This window comes from Micromys minutus (assembly GCF_963924665.1).
Source record: "Micromys minutus genome assembly, chromosome: 14".
Classification (NCBI taxonomy): domain Eukaryota; kingdom Metazoa; phylum Chordata; class Mammalia; order Rodentia; family Muridae; genus Micromys; species Micromys minutus.
Window position 1 is genome coordinate 22,567,738 of NC_137983.1, and position 19,369 is coordinate 22,587,106.

General features: G+C 42.0%; 1 protein-coding gene across 8 annotated transcripts in view; it reads left to right on the forward strand.

Moving 5' to 3' along the window:
- The window catches only part of TENM3 (teneurin transmembrane protein 3), a gene marked incomplete at its 5' end in the record, with an annotated part of 418,659 nt that overhangs the window by 349,627 nt on the left and 49,663 nt on the right, over positions 1 to 19,369 (forward strand). For 4 of the 8 annotated variants that reach the window (XM_080928307.1, XM_080928306.1, XM_080928309.1 and 1 more), the window contains 7 exons: positions 5,056 to 5,272; positions 6,292 to 6,411; positions 6,994 to 7,255; positions 11,620 to 11,887; positions 13,009 to 13,152; positions 17,106 to 17,355; positions 18,010 to 18,030. In XM_080928307.1, coding sequence (XP_080784433.1) covers positions 5,056 to 5,272; positions 6,292 to 6,411; positions 6,994 to 7,255; positions 11,620 to 11,887; positions 13,009 to 13,152; positions 17,106 to 17,355; positions 18,010 to 18,030 — 1,282 coding nt within the window. The remainder of the gene's footprint in view (positions 1 to 5,055; positions 5,273 to 6,291; positions 6,412 to 6,993; positions 7,256 to 11,619; positions 11,888 to 13,008; positions 13,153 to 17,105; positions 17,356 to 18,009; positions 18,031 to 19,369) is intronic. The other 4 variants (XM_080928308.1, XM_080928310.1, XM_080928312.1 and 1 more) reach the window with 1 other exon arrangement.

Genomic DNA, 19,369 nt, shown 5'->3' on the forward strand with positions numbered 1-19,369 from the left:
ACACACACATGCATGCACCACACACATGCATGCACTATTCACACACACACACACACACACACACACACACACACACACCACATTCACACACAGATAAGTAATAAGTATAATTTTTAACAAAGAAAAAAGGATATAGGTAGATTGGTTGGTACCATTCGTGAAACTGGAGACACATGGGAAGGAACAAGTCTGGAGAGTCAGGGAAAGACATTGTGTTTGAGACCTGTTGGATACCTGGGATATGTTTAGCTTTTTCATGCCTGTATAATATGCAGCTAGGAAGATCTAGAAGGCAGATTTTTTTATAGCTCAAAATTTGATCAAACTGGAGCCAAGAGCATAGAATTTATATGAATATGAACTTGAACAGCCCAAGACAGCACTGGTTCCCATAGAACAAGAGTGAGGTGAGAGTCAGGTCCCATTCAGTGGTGTGGAAAGGAGCCTCACATGGGTTATCAAGTGTTTGCTGGAAAGAGCCATGAACTGTGCTTGACACACTGACAAAAGTCTCACAACCACAATCCTGCCTCGGGATTGGGACCTTACAGTAAGTGAAGAGAGCCTTTGATGAAAAGAGAAGACGTGTATCTTTTTTTTTTTCCTGGTCAGCAGATAAAAATTTTAGAAACAAATTAAGATGCCCATACTTGAAAGAAAAAAACAAAATTGAGAGTCTGGAGAAACAGAACAAAGCCAGTATCAAGGGTAATCTGGGAAAAGCTGGGAGCCTCAGTTTAATAATTTGACTGACAGTATACTGATTAAATATGACAGAAAAAATATATATCAAGGATGATGTAAAGTGGTTTAAAATGTTATTTTAAAAAAAATAGGGCAGGGTAGAAACATGGAGGCAAGACCAGAGATTGGCCATTACGGCCACAGGCTGGTATTTGTAAATAGGCCCTGTGGTGGCATTCCTCTGCTTAGCTATTGGCAAAGCCCCTTCGCAGGGACGGCTCCATTGTTACATGGCTCACAAAACCTAAAATGCCCACTGTTTGGCAACCTATAAAATAAACTTAACTAACCACTATTAAAGACCAGTGGGTGCCTCAGGGAAGACAAGACTGTGTTTAAAATACAGACAGAACATAAGCAAAGCAATAATGTTAGGAACCAAGTGGGGAAAGCATAAATTCCATATCTATTTTACAAAGGACTGCCTCTGACAGCAGAGCCTCACATGAGAGCGGCAGCTCTTCACTAACGGACGTGCTCTTCAGTGAGCGTTGGCATTTTCCGATCTTTCAGGCTTTTTTATGATTAATGTTATTAAAAACGGTGTCTATTCCAAGCCAAATGTAGGCCGCCGTACCATTCCCGAGACTCCCATGGACCCCCATGTGACTCCGAGAAGCTATTCCACAGAGACAATTTTGCAACGCTGTGCATTTGGACAAGTGGGTGATCAACTTAGTTGTACCAGATAGGGCTCTCCGCTGTGAGTGCAGACAAAGAATGAAAAATGTCTTCTCAAGTTATAGGAAGCCAGGTTCATAACCATCCGTCACTTGCTTGGGCAAGTTACTGATAAACTCTGCACAGAAATAACAAACAGTGTGTCCCCGCACCTCGCCTGTTGAAAATGAGATTCTTTCTCTGATGGATGTTAGCAGACAGGCTTGTAAAAATGCATTTCCAACTGATTAGTTCAGAAGGTGTCAATCTCGTGCAGTTTTATGACCTGCAGACTCCATGCCAGATGTACATTTGCTTTTTATAAACTAACAAAGATGAATGGTTGAGTCTGAGCGCTCCTCTTTGGCAGCTGGACCATATATTGCCTAAGGGAGGACACTGAGGGAGTTTGGGGATGGGAGCCGTTAACTCTTAATTTACCAGATTAATGGAGATTAAATATAATATTTGGGGTGTTTATGGGGGTAGGCACTACAGGAATATAGACGAGCGATGTTTAATTACTCTCTCTCAAGCATATGTGTCACACCCTAAAGCTACTCACTGAGAGTACCTAAGTGAAATCGATCATAGTACATATGTTAAAGAATCTCTACATATGATCGTAAATCACCACTTAATGGCTGAAGTTGGTTTTAAGAGGTTGTTTTGATTTTGAAGCCAAAATTATATCAAGGCAATAGACCAATCACCTACTGCGTGAGAGAAGTGGATGGTCTTACGATCTATGCTTCTGTTCCAAGAGAGGTGGAGCAAAACATCTTATCACATTATTATTATAATATATCCTCATGAAGAATAAGGCCTCAGCATGGCCTCATCTTTCTTCCATTAGAAATACTAAGAAATATTTATACACTTTTTCACCTTTATGGCTCTTTCAGTAGGAAAGAAATATTTTGATAAATTTACATGAAATTTCAAAGCTCGGTCTCATTTGATTATCTTAACACGTGGCTTTAGATTTTTGTCAAAGAAATAAAGCATGCTGCTACAAATAGTCAACAACCCATGACCTTTTTCACGTGCAATACCTACATAAAAATGGCACCTATAAAGAATAATACGTACTACCTCTCCCCAGAGATGCAGACTCCTTCATTTCTACGTGTACAGAAATTATCACAATCATTTAAAATGCTTGCATACAAAGAAGCCAACATCATAAGTCTATGTCAGGCACCCCCTTTTGAACTCTCTTCCCCCAACTTCAGAGGACATAATGGAGAGAATTTTAGTTGCTCTCTGTCGATGAGCTTGGCTTCTTCCAGTTTCAAGGGATTACCAAAAAATCCAACCCAAATAGACTTTAAAGTAAAAAGGAATGCCTTAGCATCTAGAAGGCCAAGGGCAGCTTATTAAAAGACCCCAAGGAGGCCACTGTATTTATGACCTGCTGGGTTTTGCTCAAGCCTTTGACTCTGCTTATTCTGGGATGGACCGGTTGTCAGGTAGGTTCTATGGTGGCAGGAAGCTGGCTGCAGCCATCTTTACTCCACAGCCTTATATGTCATCCCAGGGAACGTCAGGGACAAAGAGGCAGAGGCTCTGTTCACGTAGCTCCTGAAATCATGGGGACACATTTAGTCCCTGAAACTTCAGGACCACAGAGAAGGGAGTATGTGTGCGTATGCTCATGGGCTGCAAGTTGGGGAAGCTAAATATTGAAATGAAAATCCATGGGAGAGCAGGAGCCATCAAAGTAAACAGAAGGCCTACTCTACTTCAAGCAGACACCGTGACTACGGGTCCTACCCTGGGTCTCATGTTTCTTACCACTCCTATGTTTCTCTTACCTCCTCCTGGTCTGGACACTTAATCTATGTCTTTTGTTAAGAGGATTTTGTACATTTTTGTTAATTTTAAATCGTATGCATAGGCTACAGCAGGCAAGTGGAAGTCAGAGGACAGCTTGCGGGAATCCTCTCCTTCCACGGGGTGCATCTTAGGGCTTAAAGTCAGGTCATACACAAACCCTGGGAGCAGACACATGTAACCACTGAGCCATCCTGCCAACTCCTCCGAGTTGTTACCCCCTTCTGTCTCTGTTTGCCATCAGATAAGGAAAGGGCAAACTAAGTATGGTACAGAGCAAAGAAATTATTGGGATACTTTTTTAAAAAACTGAATGTAGTTTTTTTTTCCTTATGTAAGTAAGACATGGACACACCATCTAAATATTTTTCGTCTGGGTTTTCCATAAGACCACCTGCTCCTCGCAGGTAAAGGAATGTCAAACTGTCTTGTCTGTTACCGGAGAATGTTTGATATCTTCACACTATTTTTTATTAGTGTATTCTAAGAGATACAATTACCAAGCAGGTTCGGTTTTACATATTTAACTGGTGAATGGACAATGGGCTTAAAGGGCAGGTCCTGGCAGTGACATCCGCTCACATATCTCATGGCTGGTGAGATGATCATACAGAATATATTCAGGCCTCATATTTGTCCTGGAAGCGCATCCTAAGGCCTGCACCACTGGACCACTTGATCACAGCACAGACTTCCGAATGTCTTACAGAAACCCAGACGTATAAGGCAATCGCTTACCCTGGTCACCTAACATTAAAGAGAGACAGTGACGCTGAGACACGAGAAGTTGTCATAACAAGGCACGTCGTTCCACTACATTGGACGGAGTATTCTCTAATGTGATGGCGAATGACATCATGGAACAAATAATAAACCAGCCACATAGTCATTTACCATCACCATTAAATGTCAGGTGCTTGATGACATCTTCCTTGCAGCCCAGTTTCATATGCCTGGCAGCTCAGTAAGCAAGCAGAGACATCAGCGGGCAGCAGCGCTAGGTCTTTAGAGACCGCTGACTTACATGCAGCTCCTTGTTAACAGAAGTGTGTCCTGTGCGCGCATGACTGTGAGCCATCCAGTGTCCTTGTGATATTCTTAGCGAAGACATCGGTGACAGTATTCGTGCTTCTTTAGGTCACAAATATCGTAGCTCCGTGTTTTGTGGTTGATATTTTTTATAACCTCCATGGTTATGACTAGTTCACATTTGCCATGTTTTTTAATAATACTGCATTTTAGGGATAGCAGAGAAAAAGATCAATTTGAGAAATGCCTTACTCCCTGCTGGAACGTAATTTACCCTGCTTAGCAGAACTATTTCTCCGGGAGGTGGCTGGCTAAACTCACCCACTTCATGTTAGCATGTTTGTGATAGCACCTTCCCATCTCTACCTTTGCGGTCCTTTTCCGAATTTTAGAGTTGCAAAGTACACAAGTCCCTGCTTTCTCTACACACCTAGTATGGGAACTCCTGGGGCATTTCTCAAAAACTTAGATGACTTCAATAACTGTGTTTACAACTAGTCTTGATCCCTTCCTACTAATAAGGTGTTCTAATCAGTAATGCGTATTCCTCACTGGGAATAAACGTTACCTGATTACTTTCAAGCATCCTCAATCTAAGCTCTTCCCTTTCTATCAAAGCAGATGTGAATATGACGTCTGTATTTCATCAGGCTTCAGAACGGATGCCTTGTAGAGACAGACAGCGGTAAATAAACTGACGGGAAACAAACCCGCCAGTAGACACAAGTCACCCTATGCAGCCGCACAAGGAGCAGATCTGGCTAACCAGTTTGCTGCTCTCTACAGATGGACTCGTCGACTGCATGGATCCTGATTGCTGCCTCCAGAGCTCCTGCCAAAACCAGCCCTACTGTCGTGGCTTGCCTGATCCTCAGGATATCATTAGCCAAAGCCTCCAGACACCATCTCAGCAAGCTGCCAAGTCCTTCTATGATCGAATCAGTTTCCTGATTGGATCGGATAGCACCCACGTGCTCCCTGGAGAAAGTCCGTTTAATAAGAGGTTAATGCTCGCTTTCCTTACATAGACTCACAGGGTCTTGAGAGCAGTTCTGCGCACTTTCTGTAAAATGCTGATGGGTGTGTGTTTGAGAAAACTGTTTATATACTTTCTTTCCTTTTTTTGCAAAACTCTTCATCAAATTTCCTATCTCGAGCACTTTTGACACTTGTCACATACTTTGTCAACTTCAAATACCTGAGACTTAACAGAACATCCCATTAAGGAGTCAATAAATCTTCATTTAATGGGTTGATTTTTTTTGTTGTTGTTTTTTGTTTTTTGAGCACAGTTGGAAACATTTCAGAAAGCACGATGGAACCACCCAAAAGGCAAAAAGTGCACCTTTTTTTTTTTTTTAGCTGAGATCACTAAATAATATAAATTATGAGTTAATGGAATGGAGCTGCTAACAGCGTGGCGATGAGGTTGCATACGCTGTTTGGTGTTTTTACAGAGCAGTAATGACCTGAAAATCAACCCGAAGCTGAAAGCAGGTGTCTCGTGTCTTGCTGAGCAGAGAAAGATGATTTCCGCCGAACTCCTGGGTCTGCCACTGAGCGGCATTAATGCACTGAAACCCAGCAACAGAATGCAAGCTGTTGCGCACATGTTTCTTATTTCCCCTTAAATCTTGGACTTCGTGGTCCCAGCAAATTACGGATTGCCCTGGAATTCATTGGAAAGGATGCTTCTCTTCCAGAAGTCATATATCTGATATGATATATGAAAAAAAGCATTATAAGTTTTAAGATTACTAATCTTGATAATACTCAAAAAAAAAAAAAAAAGATTGCAACAGAGTAAAGTTCAGGGTGAACACCAGGCATTTAGAGAAGTAAATTTTACTGAATTTAAAGGAAGATGGTCTTGGGGCTGTTTCTGACTTGCTTCTTTGTGATTAGCCCTTGATTGTTTTATGATAGTGATATTCTTACCTTTGGCCTGAATTACCTATAAGTCATAATAATGTTGGCCAGAGAAGACAGAGACTCATTCAGACTCTTGTACTTTTCCCACAGCCTTGCGTCCGTCATCAGAGGCCAAGTACTCACGGCTGATGGAACCCCACTTATTGGTGTCAACGTGTCGTTTTTACATTACTCGGAGTACGGATACACTATTACCCGCCAGGATGGAATGTGAGTCGGCTGCATCCCGCTGTCTCTGTCAGAAGGATGTTCAGCATGAGTCTGGGCGTCAACCCATCACCTGTCACTTAATAGAAAGGCAACCACTCTCAGACTCTAACAACCCAGGACAGTGCAGGAGGCAGAGATCGAAAGTCACGGACTCAACACCTTAAAAGTTCATTCTGTTTTCTGAGGCGTGACGTAAGACTATGGTTCTGTCGGAGAGTTTTTTTTTTTTTTCTCTTTGAAGAATTGTGTTGAGATATTTATTGGAGATGTTTCTCACCGTCTGTAACTAAGTTCGGATGGTTCTAAAGAATAGAAGTTGAGGGAAATGCAGATCAGTAGCTCTGTGAATAGAAAGAGGATGTTTGAGTGTTTGGTATTCCATTGGGGCAGAGATTGGAAAGCATCTCATATGAAAATTAGGAGGAAAGGTTCTTTATGAATCATCTTAACTTGAGGTGAGCATTAGTCTTAGCACAGTGACAGCTCACTAAGTCACTGTAAGGTGGCAACTCACAAAGTTAGTCATTGTACGGTGACAGCTCACTAAGTTAGTCATACTAAGTGCATCTTGTCTGTTCTTAGGTTTGACCTGGTGGCAAATGGTGGCGCTTCTCTAACGTTGGTATTTGAGCGTTCCCCGTTCCTCACCCAGTACCACACTGTGTGGATTCCCTGGAATGTCTTTTATGTGATGGATACCCTTGTCATGAAGAAAGAAGAGAACGACATTCCCAGCTGTGACCTCAGTGGGTTCGTGAGGCCAAGTCCCATCATTGTGTCGTCACCGTTATCCACCTTCTTCAGGTCTTCTCCCGAAGACAGCCCTATCATCCCCGAGACACAGGTAAGCCATTGCAGAGGGCAGCATGTTCACTCAGAAGCACTCCCAGTCATGGGTTGCAAAGCTTTCCCGGTCTACAGAATGCATCAAAGCCACCTTTGGACAACCTGGGGAGACCTCATTTCAAAGTAAAAAGTAGATGGGGCCAGAGAGAGGCCTCAGCTACTAAAAGCATTTGCTAATCTCACTGAAGACCAGAGTTCAATTCCCAGCATCCACGTCAGGCAAACGAGACCAGGAACATTGCTCATTGGTAAAGAACTTGCCTAGCTTGTGTGACTCTTGGGTTCAATCCTCAGTCCTACATCAGTAATAATAATAACAGAAACAACAACAACGATAGCCTAATCTTTAAAGCACAAACACACACACAACAGCTTGGTCACATCCACTCATCAAACATGTTTGAGATGCTTGTTCTATGGCAACCGTTATAAACGGGGACCAGTTGTAAACCAGTCAGTGCTTAGCAACCAAAAGGAGAGAAGAGGCTGGGCACTTGATATGCTTCAAGTTAAGATAAGGCTTATTAGAAAGTTCAAATCAGAGTCAAGCAGGTCCAAGTGGGAATCCTATGCTGTGATCGCCACAAGTGATCTCTCTGCCAGGGTGGCCCTTGTCAGTGGAAACGCCGAGGGTGAGTCCTGGAGGTGGTTGATGTGAAGGGTGGGAATCTTGGGGCTCTGGCTCACAGATGCACTTACCATGTGTGAGAGGAGGAATGCAGACAGAGATGGCAAGAGGCTAGACATAAATGTGGAGGTTATAAAAACGGCTCTCCTGGCGAATACGAGGTGGAAATGACATTCCTGAGATTTTTAATGTCCAAGTAAACTTTGAGCCGATGCTCTGGGAGCTGCACCGTGACCTTATTCAATCTGGTCCTTGATTCTCTGGGTCCACCTTGTAACTTGTAACTTCTCAGTTCTAAGACTGATACTGAAACAGTATCAGTGCAGAGGTTGACCGACTTCTAGTGAAATCTACCCACCACGGTGGGTGTGTTTCCGATCGGCCACGAGTCCATGAATGAACGTAGTCTTCTCACTAGTTATCCACACAATAAGTGTGATGTAATCCAAGGAGGATTACAAGACTACCAGGACACAAACCCTGTCATTAGAGATGCAGTAAATATCTGAATGAACAGTAGAAAGTTCAAGAGTAAACCAGAAGCGGCATTGCTGAGGGCGCTGTCTCCACAGAGTGATGAGACGGGCATAGAGAAGAGGGCGGAGGTCATGTGGAGGAATGAGTGACAGCGGCAGCCAATGAGATGGATAGAAATTGGTGGGATAGCTCACTGAGCAACGCTGACGGCCTGATCCCAGCACCCACATGGTAGAAGGAAAGAACCAACTAACTCCCTGAGATCGCCTGCCAACCTACATGTACAACTCCACCTACCCCACCCGTACACAAGATAAATGAGCACATGTAAAACTAATAATAATAATATAAATAATAATCATCATCAAAAAGGGAAAAGCATTTAAATGAGGGAGGAAAGAGACAGAAGGAAAAAATCCCATCCAGAAGGGATATTGAACTCTTTAGGCAGTTCGGAAGCAAGAGTCTGGCTAACCCAAGTCACAAGATAGCTGACAGGCAACAGAAATAATGACCAGACCCCTGTTGGCTGTATTTGCATGTCTGTGTGGCCAGGGCTCAGGCAGCAGGTGCGCTTAGCTCTGAAAAGGGGCAGAAATAGCAGCAAAGAAACAATAGGCAGATACAGAGGTAGCTTCTGAGTGCTTAAAAGCTGCTGAGTGGAGCCCACAAATTATACAGCTGGCACAAGCCGGCTTAAGGGCGTATCTTCCGTTTTTGGCAGGATTTACATTTCCTAAGTAATAAAATATAACGTGGGAAGGTTCAATTACATAGGAGAAATGCACGCTCTAATGAACTAAATTACAGATATTTGTCCCTCGGAAGTAGGTTAATGATGACAGAGACAATAATCGGTTATTAAAATTAAGAATAACATGATATTTTGAAATAGATAAGTCCTAGCAGGTCACAGGAAGTGGTTATTAATGAATTCCCTCGCAAGGAGAAAGACTATCAAATGTACGAGGAATTATTTTGAAAGTAAATTAAGAGGAAATCTGTTATATTTTCTGGGCCAGTCACGGACTGTTTTTCAAACGAATGCATTGACTTCATCCGATCACAACAGTGAGTTGCTTGTCTACTCTCCATCCCGCTCTGTTATAAAAGATCCGTCCGCTTTAGGTCTCCGGGTTTTCTTAGGCGTATGGGGAGCTTTAAGAAGTTTCTGAGCGGATGGGGTTGGAGGATAAAAAGGGAGAGGCTTGAAAGGTTCAGTGTGTTCACAGTCGGTCTTCCTCAAGACCACTCAAGGACTGAATTCCATCCATAGGTCTAGTGAGGACCTCGGCTGCATTAAACCGACTCGTGAGAGTTGCGCCTTCGTAGTCTGTTAGCTCACATCACTTCCTCCTCGTGGGAGTTTCCTTAGTCTGTTCCTTTGTCCCAGCTTCCAGCTGTGTGCTTGGTCAGACAGTGATAGCTACATCCATGGTACCTGGAGTTTTACTGCAGAGATTCTAGGGGGGGGATGGTAAATTCCCGGGTGAGATGGTAAATCCATGTGCCCCGTTCCTCACCCCACTGCATGGGAGGTGTGGGAAACACGGAGCCACTGTTCCAGGATTTTTATCTCAGGAAAGGCCACTATTTGTGCTTGAGTGATTAGTGTATGTGTTGAGACAGGGTAACGATTAGGAATGCCATCTCGTTGGCAGTAGAGGGCAGGATTGGTTTCAGACAGGTTACTCTGGTTGCTTGTTTGTTTATTTGAATTCCATATGTGGAATTTACATCCTGTCTGCCCCTCCCTCTTCCCTTCCCACACCTCCCATGCCTCAGCTCCTTCTGAAGTTCATGACGTCTTCTTTAGTTATTGTCACATATATCAGTATATGTGTTTCTAAATAAGCTCAATGAACCTATTTGCCATTGCTCCCATGTGTATGTGTTCAAGACTCACTGCGTGGAGTTGGATAACTACTGGTGGAGAGGACTCCACCTGATTGTTCCTGTCTGGGCGGACATTATTACCCACAGCTCTGCCTATAGAGCTCGGACCTTGTGAGGTTTACCCCATCCACGTGTGTATGTCCGATGGTAGTGTTGTGTTTTAGGTCTTGTTTAAACAACTATGTTGTTGGAATTTCATGGGTTCAGCTTCCCTGACAGATACGCTAAACATGTCCTGGTCCTCCGGCTGTCTTTCCGCCCACCTTCAGTGATGTTTTCCCGAGCTTTATGTGGATTATTTAGCATTGGGCATACCGTGGTCAGTTGTCCTCTGAATTTTGACCAGTTGTAGATATTTGTAATGGTTTTCATCCACTAAAGAAAGAAGCATTTTTAGTGATAAGATAGGAACAAGTTCTTAACTAAGGTAGCCTTGCACAAAGATTCATTATTAGTTATGAAACTAATAAGAACATGAGCAGAGAGTCTCTTTAGAAACCCTTTTAAAATTTTTATATACTATGCAAATATATTTCAAAATGGCTAGATTACTATTTGGGTATAAGGTATCTTTCATCCCAGTAATTTGTTGCCATGTCATTGAGCTCTTGACATGGGCAGCCAAATATGGGGTTAAAAATACATCTAATGTATTATTGAGGTGGCCTTGAATGGATACAAGGAGCTCTCTACAGTTAGAAATCAGAAGTATGTGTATCTTATATGTGCATTTTAGTTACTCTGGGAAAATACACACGGCTTTAACACATTAGCTCATTTACCATGTTATTAAAACTCAATGGCTTTAATTATATATAGTTCAATATATAATTATGAGGATGTGCTATTGTTACAGTACCTCTCAATGTGTATCTGGAATCAACTACGGTTTAATGCAGATGCGTGTGAGCTCCTCGTGCCTGTCTTTCTTACAGTGGCCTGCATAGGATAATGAGGCCATAGGCTTAGTTAGGGTTAGCCTCTACGGGACCAGCTAATGACACAGCTCTGTTCTGAGGTGACCACTGTACAAATGTCAGTTCTATTCTCCAAGTGAATAGAATAGAAGATGCATGAGTCAGGCTCCTGTAGCTACAAAATCGATGAGTCAGGGTCACCAACAGTTGGATGAAGAATGTGATTAACTCCAAATACATGACAAGCAGCTTTGTGGAGGAAAGCATTAGGCTGGTAGTGAATTGTTTTATAATTATTGGATAAGATAACAGCTCAGATATTGTTTGTGGACAGTGAGCCTGCTGTGTCTTATTTTATGTGCTCCGCTGGCTTCTCCTCACTGCGTGTTCTTGAGTTAGGCATCCGTGATCCCAGTTAAGAGCTTGTGCATTTTTCAAACCTAGGTCCTGCATGAAGAAACCACAATTCCAGGAACGGATTTGAAACTTTCCTACCTGAGTTCCAGAGCAGCAGGGTACAAGTCGGTTCTTAAGATCACCATGACCCAGGCTGTCATACCATTTAACCTCATGAAGGTCCACCTGATGGTAGCTGTGGTTGGGAGACTCTTCCAGAAGTGGTTTCCTGCCTCACCAAACTTGGCCTACACGTTCATCTGGGATAAGACAGACGCGTATAATCAGAAAGTCTATGGCCTGTCAGAGGCAGTTGGTGAGTTTTGTGGATATCCTCCTCTGCACTGAAAAAATGGGGTCAAGGTTAGAATTATAAAGAAATTATCAGGAACCTATGGCAAGGAGTGAGATAAGTAAAAACGGTGGCTGCAAGTTCATCTAGGGAAGTCACAGACGAGTTGTTTTGATCCGCCATGGGGAAAAGAATGTGTCACATACAGTGAGAGGAAAAACCATTAGCATTGCCACTGGAACCGTCTCCCGAATCTCCAGTTGCTGTGTCCTTTCTTCTGGTTACTGTTTTCACATGTCTTTCCTGTTCTGTGGCATCCTTTTTGTGTTGTTTATTTTCCTCCTTCCTTTATGACCTGACCGCTCTAGTTTTTAATCATCATCTTAAGGTTTTCTGTATGTGGCAGTGAAAAGGGTTTCAGTCGCAACGATGTCTAGCAGGTCAAACAAAGTTGGGATCCAAGAATTATTTCAGCTCCTCCGCTCAGAGGGCCAGTGGGAAGGCACCAAATCACTTGTTTAGCTGAATGACTGGACATCAGAGCTTGGCATGTCAACTGTGGCTTCAAGCTCAGGCCAGGACATCAACAACTAAAGGACATCATGGGTTTTATGGCTTCAACTTTACTAGAAAATAGCTTTTTGTTGTTGTTCTTCAAAAAAGGAATCTAGATTTGAATTAGTTCTCACCAATCACAATCCTTACGATTCATTGTGAACTAAGGTGAATTGTGAGTTGGTATTAATTCACAATTAATACATAAATACCAACCACAAATATTTTCCATACTGAAAGTTCTTAAGAACTAAACAATTTAGACTGCTTATATAACAAATATTACTTTTGATGGTTTTATTTAACTAAAATTTGCTACTAACTTGTCATAATTATTTAACTGTTTTCCAGCCTGAACCTAATATTGTGCTAAGAATCCCCTGGAAGAGTGATAGGGGTGCTTAATCTCTAAAAATCAGTGTAGGATAATATTTGGAGGTGGTTGTTTTCTCTCCAAGATAGTCAAATCTCCTTACATAGAAAGAAACTGCTTAGTAAAAGAGGAGAGCTATTAATTCAGATCACACTTGTGAGTTACTTCCTTTTTCTGTACGGCTGAGAGGATGAGTTATGGTTTCCTTCGCTTACAGTGTCCGTTGGCTATGAGTATGAGTCGTGCTTGGACCTGACCCTGTGGGAAAAGAGGACCGCCATTTTGCAAGGCTATGAGTTGGATGCTTCTAACATGGGTGGATGGACACTGGACAAGCATCATGTGCTGGATGTTCAGAACGGTAAGTTCTTGCTCACCGTTACGGTTGCCCACGCTGACTCTGATTATACAACAGCTTTTTGTACTCTGAACACTGTTGGATTGGAATTAGTAGAGCAAAGTAATGATAAAGAGATCATTGGAAGACCATAAAAGCCGCAGAATCATGTGATTCTGTTGCTGAGCTTTATAGTGTCTCTCTGTTCGTTGTTACATTACTTTCCCCAGTAGAGTGTACATTCCCTTACTTTCGTGAGATCACTCTATGTGAGTGCCCCTCTACAAATTCATCTGTGAGTGCCTAAATCTACACAGCAGAGTGGACCAAAGGGAAGGGTGGTTTTAGAAAACGTTACCAAAACTAACAGCAGTGTGATTTATTGTAAGCCAAAATAAAAATCCATGGGACTTCACCAAGAGATTTCCAGTAGATTCTTAAAAATCCAAGTGTCTAGTTGTGTATACACACACACACACACACACACACACACACAAGTTCTGTTTAGTCTGTATTGAGTAAGAAAAAAAAGGAAAGGAAAAAAAATCTTACTCAAAAATTCTGTAGCTTGATTTTATGAATATTAGGAGAAATATAAATGAATAATTTGAGAGAAAAAATAAAAACTAGAATATTTTTTCTAGCAGACCTGACATCACAAGCAAACTCACACACAAACTGGCTGTGGTGGGAAGGAATTCTGTTGTCTCTACTGACATTCTATCCGCATACTTACCCACAAGGCAGAACACCCAAAGATGCTGGACAAAGCAGGGCCATAAGGTTACCACCCTCACCTGTCTTAAGCCTTATGACACTGGCAAATCTCTACCATCCCTCTAGGAATAGATAGAGGAAATGTTCCTGTTTGCTGAGTCGTGTCCCTTTTGACTTTCAGGACGATTTGCCATGTTGAATTGAGACTATCACACAATTAAATGCTCATGATTGATGGTCATGTTTGGAGTGATGTTTCTTTGATGTATGTTCTGTATTTAAAAATAAGAGTATTGCAAAGATATATCTTGACTTCCATAGTATAGTGATTCATCGTTTCCAAGTCAGTATTGGAAAATGGCGATACCTTGCTGAGAGGAGATAATGAAGAATAAAAAGTAGACCACCCGGGAAGAAAAATAGAACAGAAACACCCTTCATGCCTTCACCAGTTTTGCAGCAGTGTTTAGATCGGTCCCTTTCCCATGAGTCCTGGTCATCAGTTGACATTCCAGACGGCTGGGAACAGAGCCCATTTCAAGCACTACACAGCATGTAATTATAAATGCAGGGGTAGAGCTCGTGTAGGAGAGCGCTTGGCTAGCATGCACAAAGCCTTGAGTTGTATCCACATCCACACATAAACTAGACTTGGTGGCACACACCTCCAATTTTCTTTCTTGGGAAGAGGTGCAGGCAGGAGGAACAGAGAACCAGGACCATCGTTGGCTTCATACACAGCATGGCACTATCTACAAAACTTTAAGACTTAAAAAGAAGAAGAAGAAAACGGGACTCCCAACCAAGGAAGATACTTATGTCGACTCCAAGCTTCCCTTTGAGCCACCAGTGTTGTTTAAAATGGTGGTGATCTCTCTCTGTCCTGTGAGTCACACTAAGCTGAGTTATGGTCTTTCAAAGTTCGCAGGCATATGCCAGCCATGCCTGGAGCTGCTCCTGATTTAAATTATTTAAAATTATATTTCATATATTTTCTATGTGTTTCCATATTCCTGCATGAATCCTTTACAGACAGACCTTGGGAACACTGTGCTAGGTTTATTTTAGTGATGATGAAAATACAGTGTAAAATGCATAACCAATTAATAACAAGATTTCTTCAAGGCACTGGAAGAATAGGGAGAATATGGCACCAAGTCCCAGCAGGAGTCTGTAACTCAACACTTCCGTTACTTAATATTCATAAACATGTATGTTCTAAACAAGACTATATAGGAGGTGTTTTATTAAGGTACCAGGTCAGATTTACAAAGTGAACTGGGAAATTTTCTGTCTTTGTTCTAAAATATGTTACTTGAAAATTCGAGGTCACCAAAGTCTCATGCGAACTGATTGCAGTTTCAAGTTGTATCCAAGAACAGTCTGACAAGTGGTAACTGTCGGAGTGACATGTGTCTAATTGAATAAACAAAGTGATTTGTAACCATGTCAAGCTGGATGAGTTATGGAGGAGACACAGACCTAGAGGGTGACAGGCATATTTGTTCGGGCCTCCTGACTCGGGAACCAGCATTACAGTGCTCACCCCGCTGTTGGGCTGTACGGCAGAAGTGAAGGGCGGGTCATCGGAAGTAATCGCATCAATCGGACGGAGCAGAGCACCAGGCTGACTCGTGGCTCTCTTCCCATAAAAATTTCAGAACCAACTCTCCCAGGAAATTGCACTTCCATAATTGTCAAATAATGTAATCACAGAAAGAAGAAATCTTAGTTTATCATCCATGTCTTTGAATATTCAAGGCAGAAAGCATCTCATCTCTTGTTATGATCCAGACTTATTTAAATTATTTCCCCTTAAATCTGAATAAACCTGTTTTACCATTCCTGAGTTCGTTATGTAAATTGGCCATGATTATTACATCACCCAAATAGCAAGGCATTTAAAAAAAAAAAAGTAATCACAAAATGCACCTAAAACGTACTGAGCTATAAGGGGAACGTGATTATTCTGATCACTTCTTCACTTTCAAATTATCCCAAAGTGGAGGAAAAATCATGTTGTCAAGTTTTCTGTTTGTACCTTCGCAAGATTATTCTTTTAACGGTCCCTCTGCTACGAAGCGTCGTCATTAGCTCTGAGAACTACTCTGAAGCATAGAAAGCCCGATAAATACAATATATACTGCTCTGAAGTCAGAGAAGCAAGTGGCTTATCCAGATAATAATACATCGAGGACTGTCATAAAATATTCATGGCTGACAAGCCAGTGGAAAGCAGGCTCGAGCCATTGATCTGCGTGTGGTAACAGTGAGGTGAACCAAAATTAACTCTCAATTCAAATCTACTTCTTACTAGGAAAATACTGAAGGTTCCTTGAGAATTTTTTGCTCTCATACTCTCAGTGAACCCCACTAACGAGCAGACTGGCATGTTTGTCTTTGTAAAATTATTGACACTTTCAGACCTTAAAGTAGAGTTCAGTTTGAATAACAAATTTGTCTTCTGCATCAGTTTCATTGTGCTTGTGTGTGTGTGTGTGTGTGTGTGTGTGTGTGTGTGTGTGTGTGTGTGTGTGAGGCAAGACTACCCATTGACAGTATGGTAGAGTTAAAAATAGGCCTCCACAGGCCAGGGTTATGACTCAGTGTTACATTGTGTTCTTACTCTCAGGATACCTATAAATAAATACTTACTCTGTTTCCATAAAGTATTTTTAGCTTTTTTTAAAAACTCACGGTAAATTCATAAGAAACTCATATTCCCGGGGTACATTTTATTAATCAGGTTAATATGTGATATTTTCCACATTGATTAACAATTGGGCAAACTTTCTGTTCCCTAAAGAATATTATATAGAGCATGGTTCTCAAACTCAGTTGCACATTAAGATCACCTGGAGAGTTTTTAAAAAATCTAAGTGCTAAGGCTGCACCCGACCAATTAAATCAGAATCTCTTGGGGTAAGGACCAGCCATCGGTATTTCTTACAGCACTCCAGACTTTCCGACGTACAGCCAAGATTGAGAGTCACTGGTGTTAAGAATTTGGACTTTGAATTCCTCCCCTTAGCCCATGTTCCTCTCGCTAGTCTTTCACTTCATTAAAAAAAAATAGTACTTTTGAAACACACCATAATGTGATTTATTATGTGATATCTTATATTAGATCAAAGATGGAGGTCTTTCCGTAAGGACTCTGAAGCTTCCAACTCTAAATCAGAAAGACGCTGAGATCTCTAGGGAACGTGTTTGCCTTTCCTGACCTTCCTCCATCATGAGAAACATGTGCTTTCTTTCAGGTATACTGTACAAAGGCAATGGGGAGAATCAGTTCATCTCCCAGCAGCCCCCGGTGGTCAGTAGCATCATGGGAAATGGCCGGAGGCGTAGCATCTCATGCCCAAGTTGCAATGGTCAAGCTGACGGAAACAAGCTGCTGGCCCCAGTTGCACTAGCCTGTGGGATCGACGGCAGTCTATACGTAGGGGATTTCAATTACGTCCGGCGGATATTCCCTTCTGGGAATGTGACGAGTGTTTTAGAACTAAGGTATGTCTTTCCTCTATCGGGGGCTTTCATCAGAGACAAACATCATACCCTTAAAAATGGATGTGATATGCTGGTTTATTTATTTAAGCATACTCCCCACAGTTTAAAGTTCACTCTAGGAAGAACTCGGTAGAGATAGGAGGTCAACAGCGTGTAGTGTTATTAACGTGCGAAAGGACAGAAAGCAGTCTGTACGGAAAACAGCTTGCCCATCCCACTGACCTCTCTGTGAACCGGAAGTAAAGCCACGTATTTCAACCATCTCGATTTTTTTTGGGATAAATACGCAGCACAGAAACCCGCCCTTTATTTCACAGCAGCTGACATGGCGACCCAGACGTTTTCTCTGTGACAGTAAATGAATGGGAGTCCTGGACACTCGCTTGGCTCAGCCCGTTCATTAGTCAGTGCAGACAGGAAAGATGCGGGCCGCTGGCGTGATTTTAGTGTGATTGTCAGAACCAGCCAGTTCTGAGAGCAATGTGCTAAGATTTCGCCTACAAAGTTCATTACCAGTGTTTTCTCAGCCTGCAGTTTTCCGTACGAGTAATTAAACCACACTGTTGATCTCATTATATTTCAGAAACCTTTTCTAACTCTGCTCTCTCTCTCTCTCTCTTTTTTTTTACCTTTCTTTCATCTGCTTCCACCAAGAAATAAAGATTTTAGACATAGGTAAGCATCCTGCTTAAAGGTTCTTGCATATTTTCCAGTGTCCTTTTTATGTTGCAATGTGACTCTCTGAAATTGTTTTTTAACAACACCGTCTTAAGAGGAAACTCGGAATCACAGAACATCTAAGGAAATAAAAGTGCTTAATTGGACAGTTACATAACTTACTGCAAAATATACTGTGTGGTAGAATTTTAGAAATATTTTCAAGCTGGTTCATCAAAAAGAAAGGTCTTGTCACAGAGAATTCGAATGTGCAGTTACTGACTTGGATGACCCAAGCCTTATGAAACAACGAAACTTGGAGCATAGCAAAGTTGAAGAAGGCAGTATAATTTGACCAGTACCTGGAGCGGGTCATATTATTCGGGACAAAGCTGTTTCGGTTTGGGAAATGATTTGAGAAAGATGACCTGAAAATATTGTACTGTGGTAAAGTTTTGTTTGCTTGTTGATTGTTTTGAGACAGGGTTTCTCTGTAGCCCTGGCTGTCCTGGAACTCACTCTGTAGACCAGCCTGGCCTCAAACTCAGAGAGCCGCTTGCCTCTGCCTCCCTAGCACTGGGATTAAAGTCATGTGCCACCAGCACATGGCAGATTTTATAAACTTATAACATGAACATTGTGCTGAACTTGGAAGTTACCTCCTCTGTCCCACCCCCTCGTCTTGGCCTGTGATTTCTATTCCCCGGATTGGAAGAGTTACCATGCCCAAAAAGCAGTGCTTTTGTGCTGTTCTTCTGAGAAAGACTTTCTTCAAAGCTAAGGATGAATATAGATTACCATCAGCCCAAAGGTTTTGCATCCCATTGGTGCATACACTTACCTAAAGATGCTACATACAGTAAACCCTTGTCAGGATAATTTGCTAACAGCCACAGGAAGGAAACACACACACACACAGAAACCCTTTAAACTGCTTTAAACAAAAGTCAGTGAAACCAAAGATTATACGTACCAGATCTAGTTTGGCCATTAAAATGTCTAATGCAAATGACATATTAAAAAGGCAGTGATATTTTGCATCAGATATCTTAGATGAGTAGGTCATTATATCTCACTGAAACCACTGTAGAAACTGACAGCTAGCAAAAATCAGAGTCCTGACGACAGATGCCTAATGGTTGCAGATCAGAATACCCAGGCATGGTCCCAGGACCCTTCCCTAAGATTCTGTATTGATCTTACACTTTCAACTAAACGGCCCAGTCCACATGCTAAAGATTAACGCCGAATCTCGGTGGAACACTGAGCGTACTGGGGAAACCTCGACAGAACATGAACACTTTTCTGCTTGTTTTCTCGGTAGCTATGGAAAGAAGAGGAGGGACAGACAGTGGTG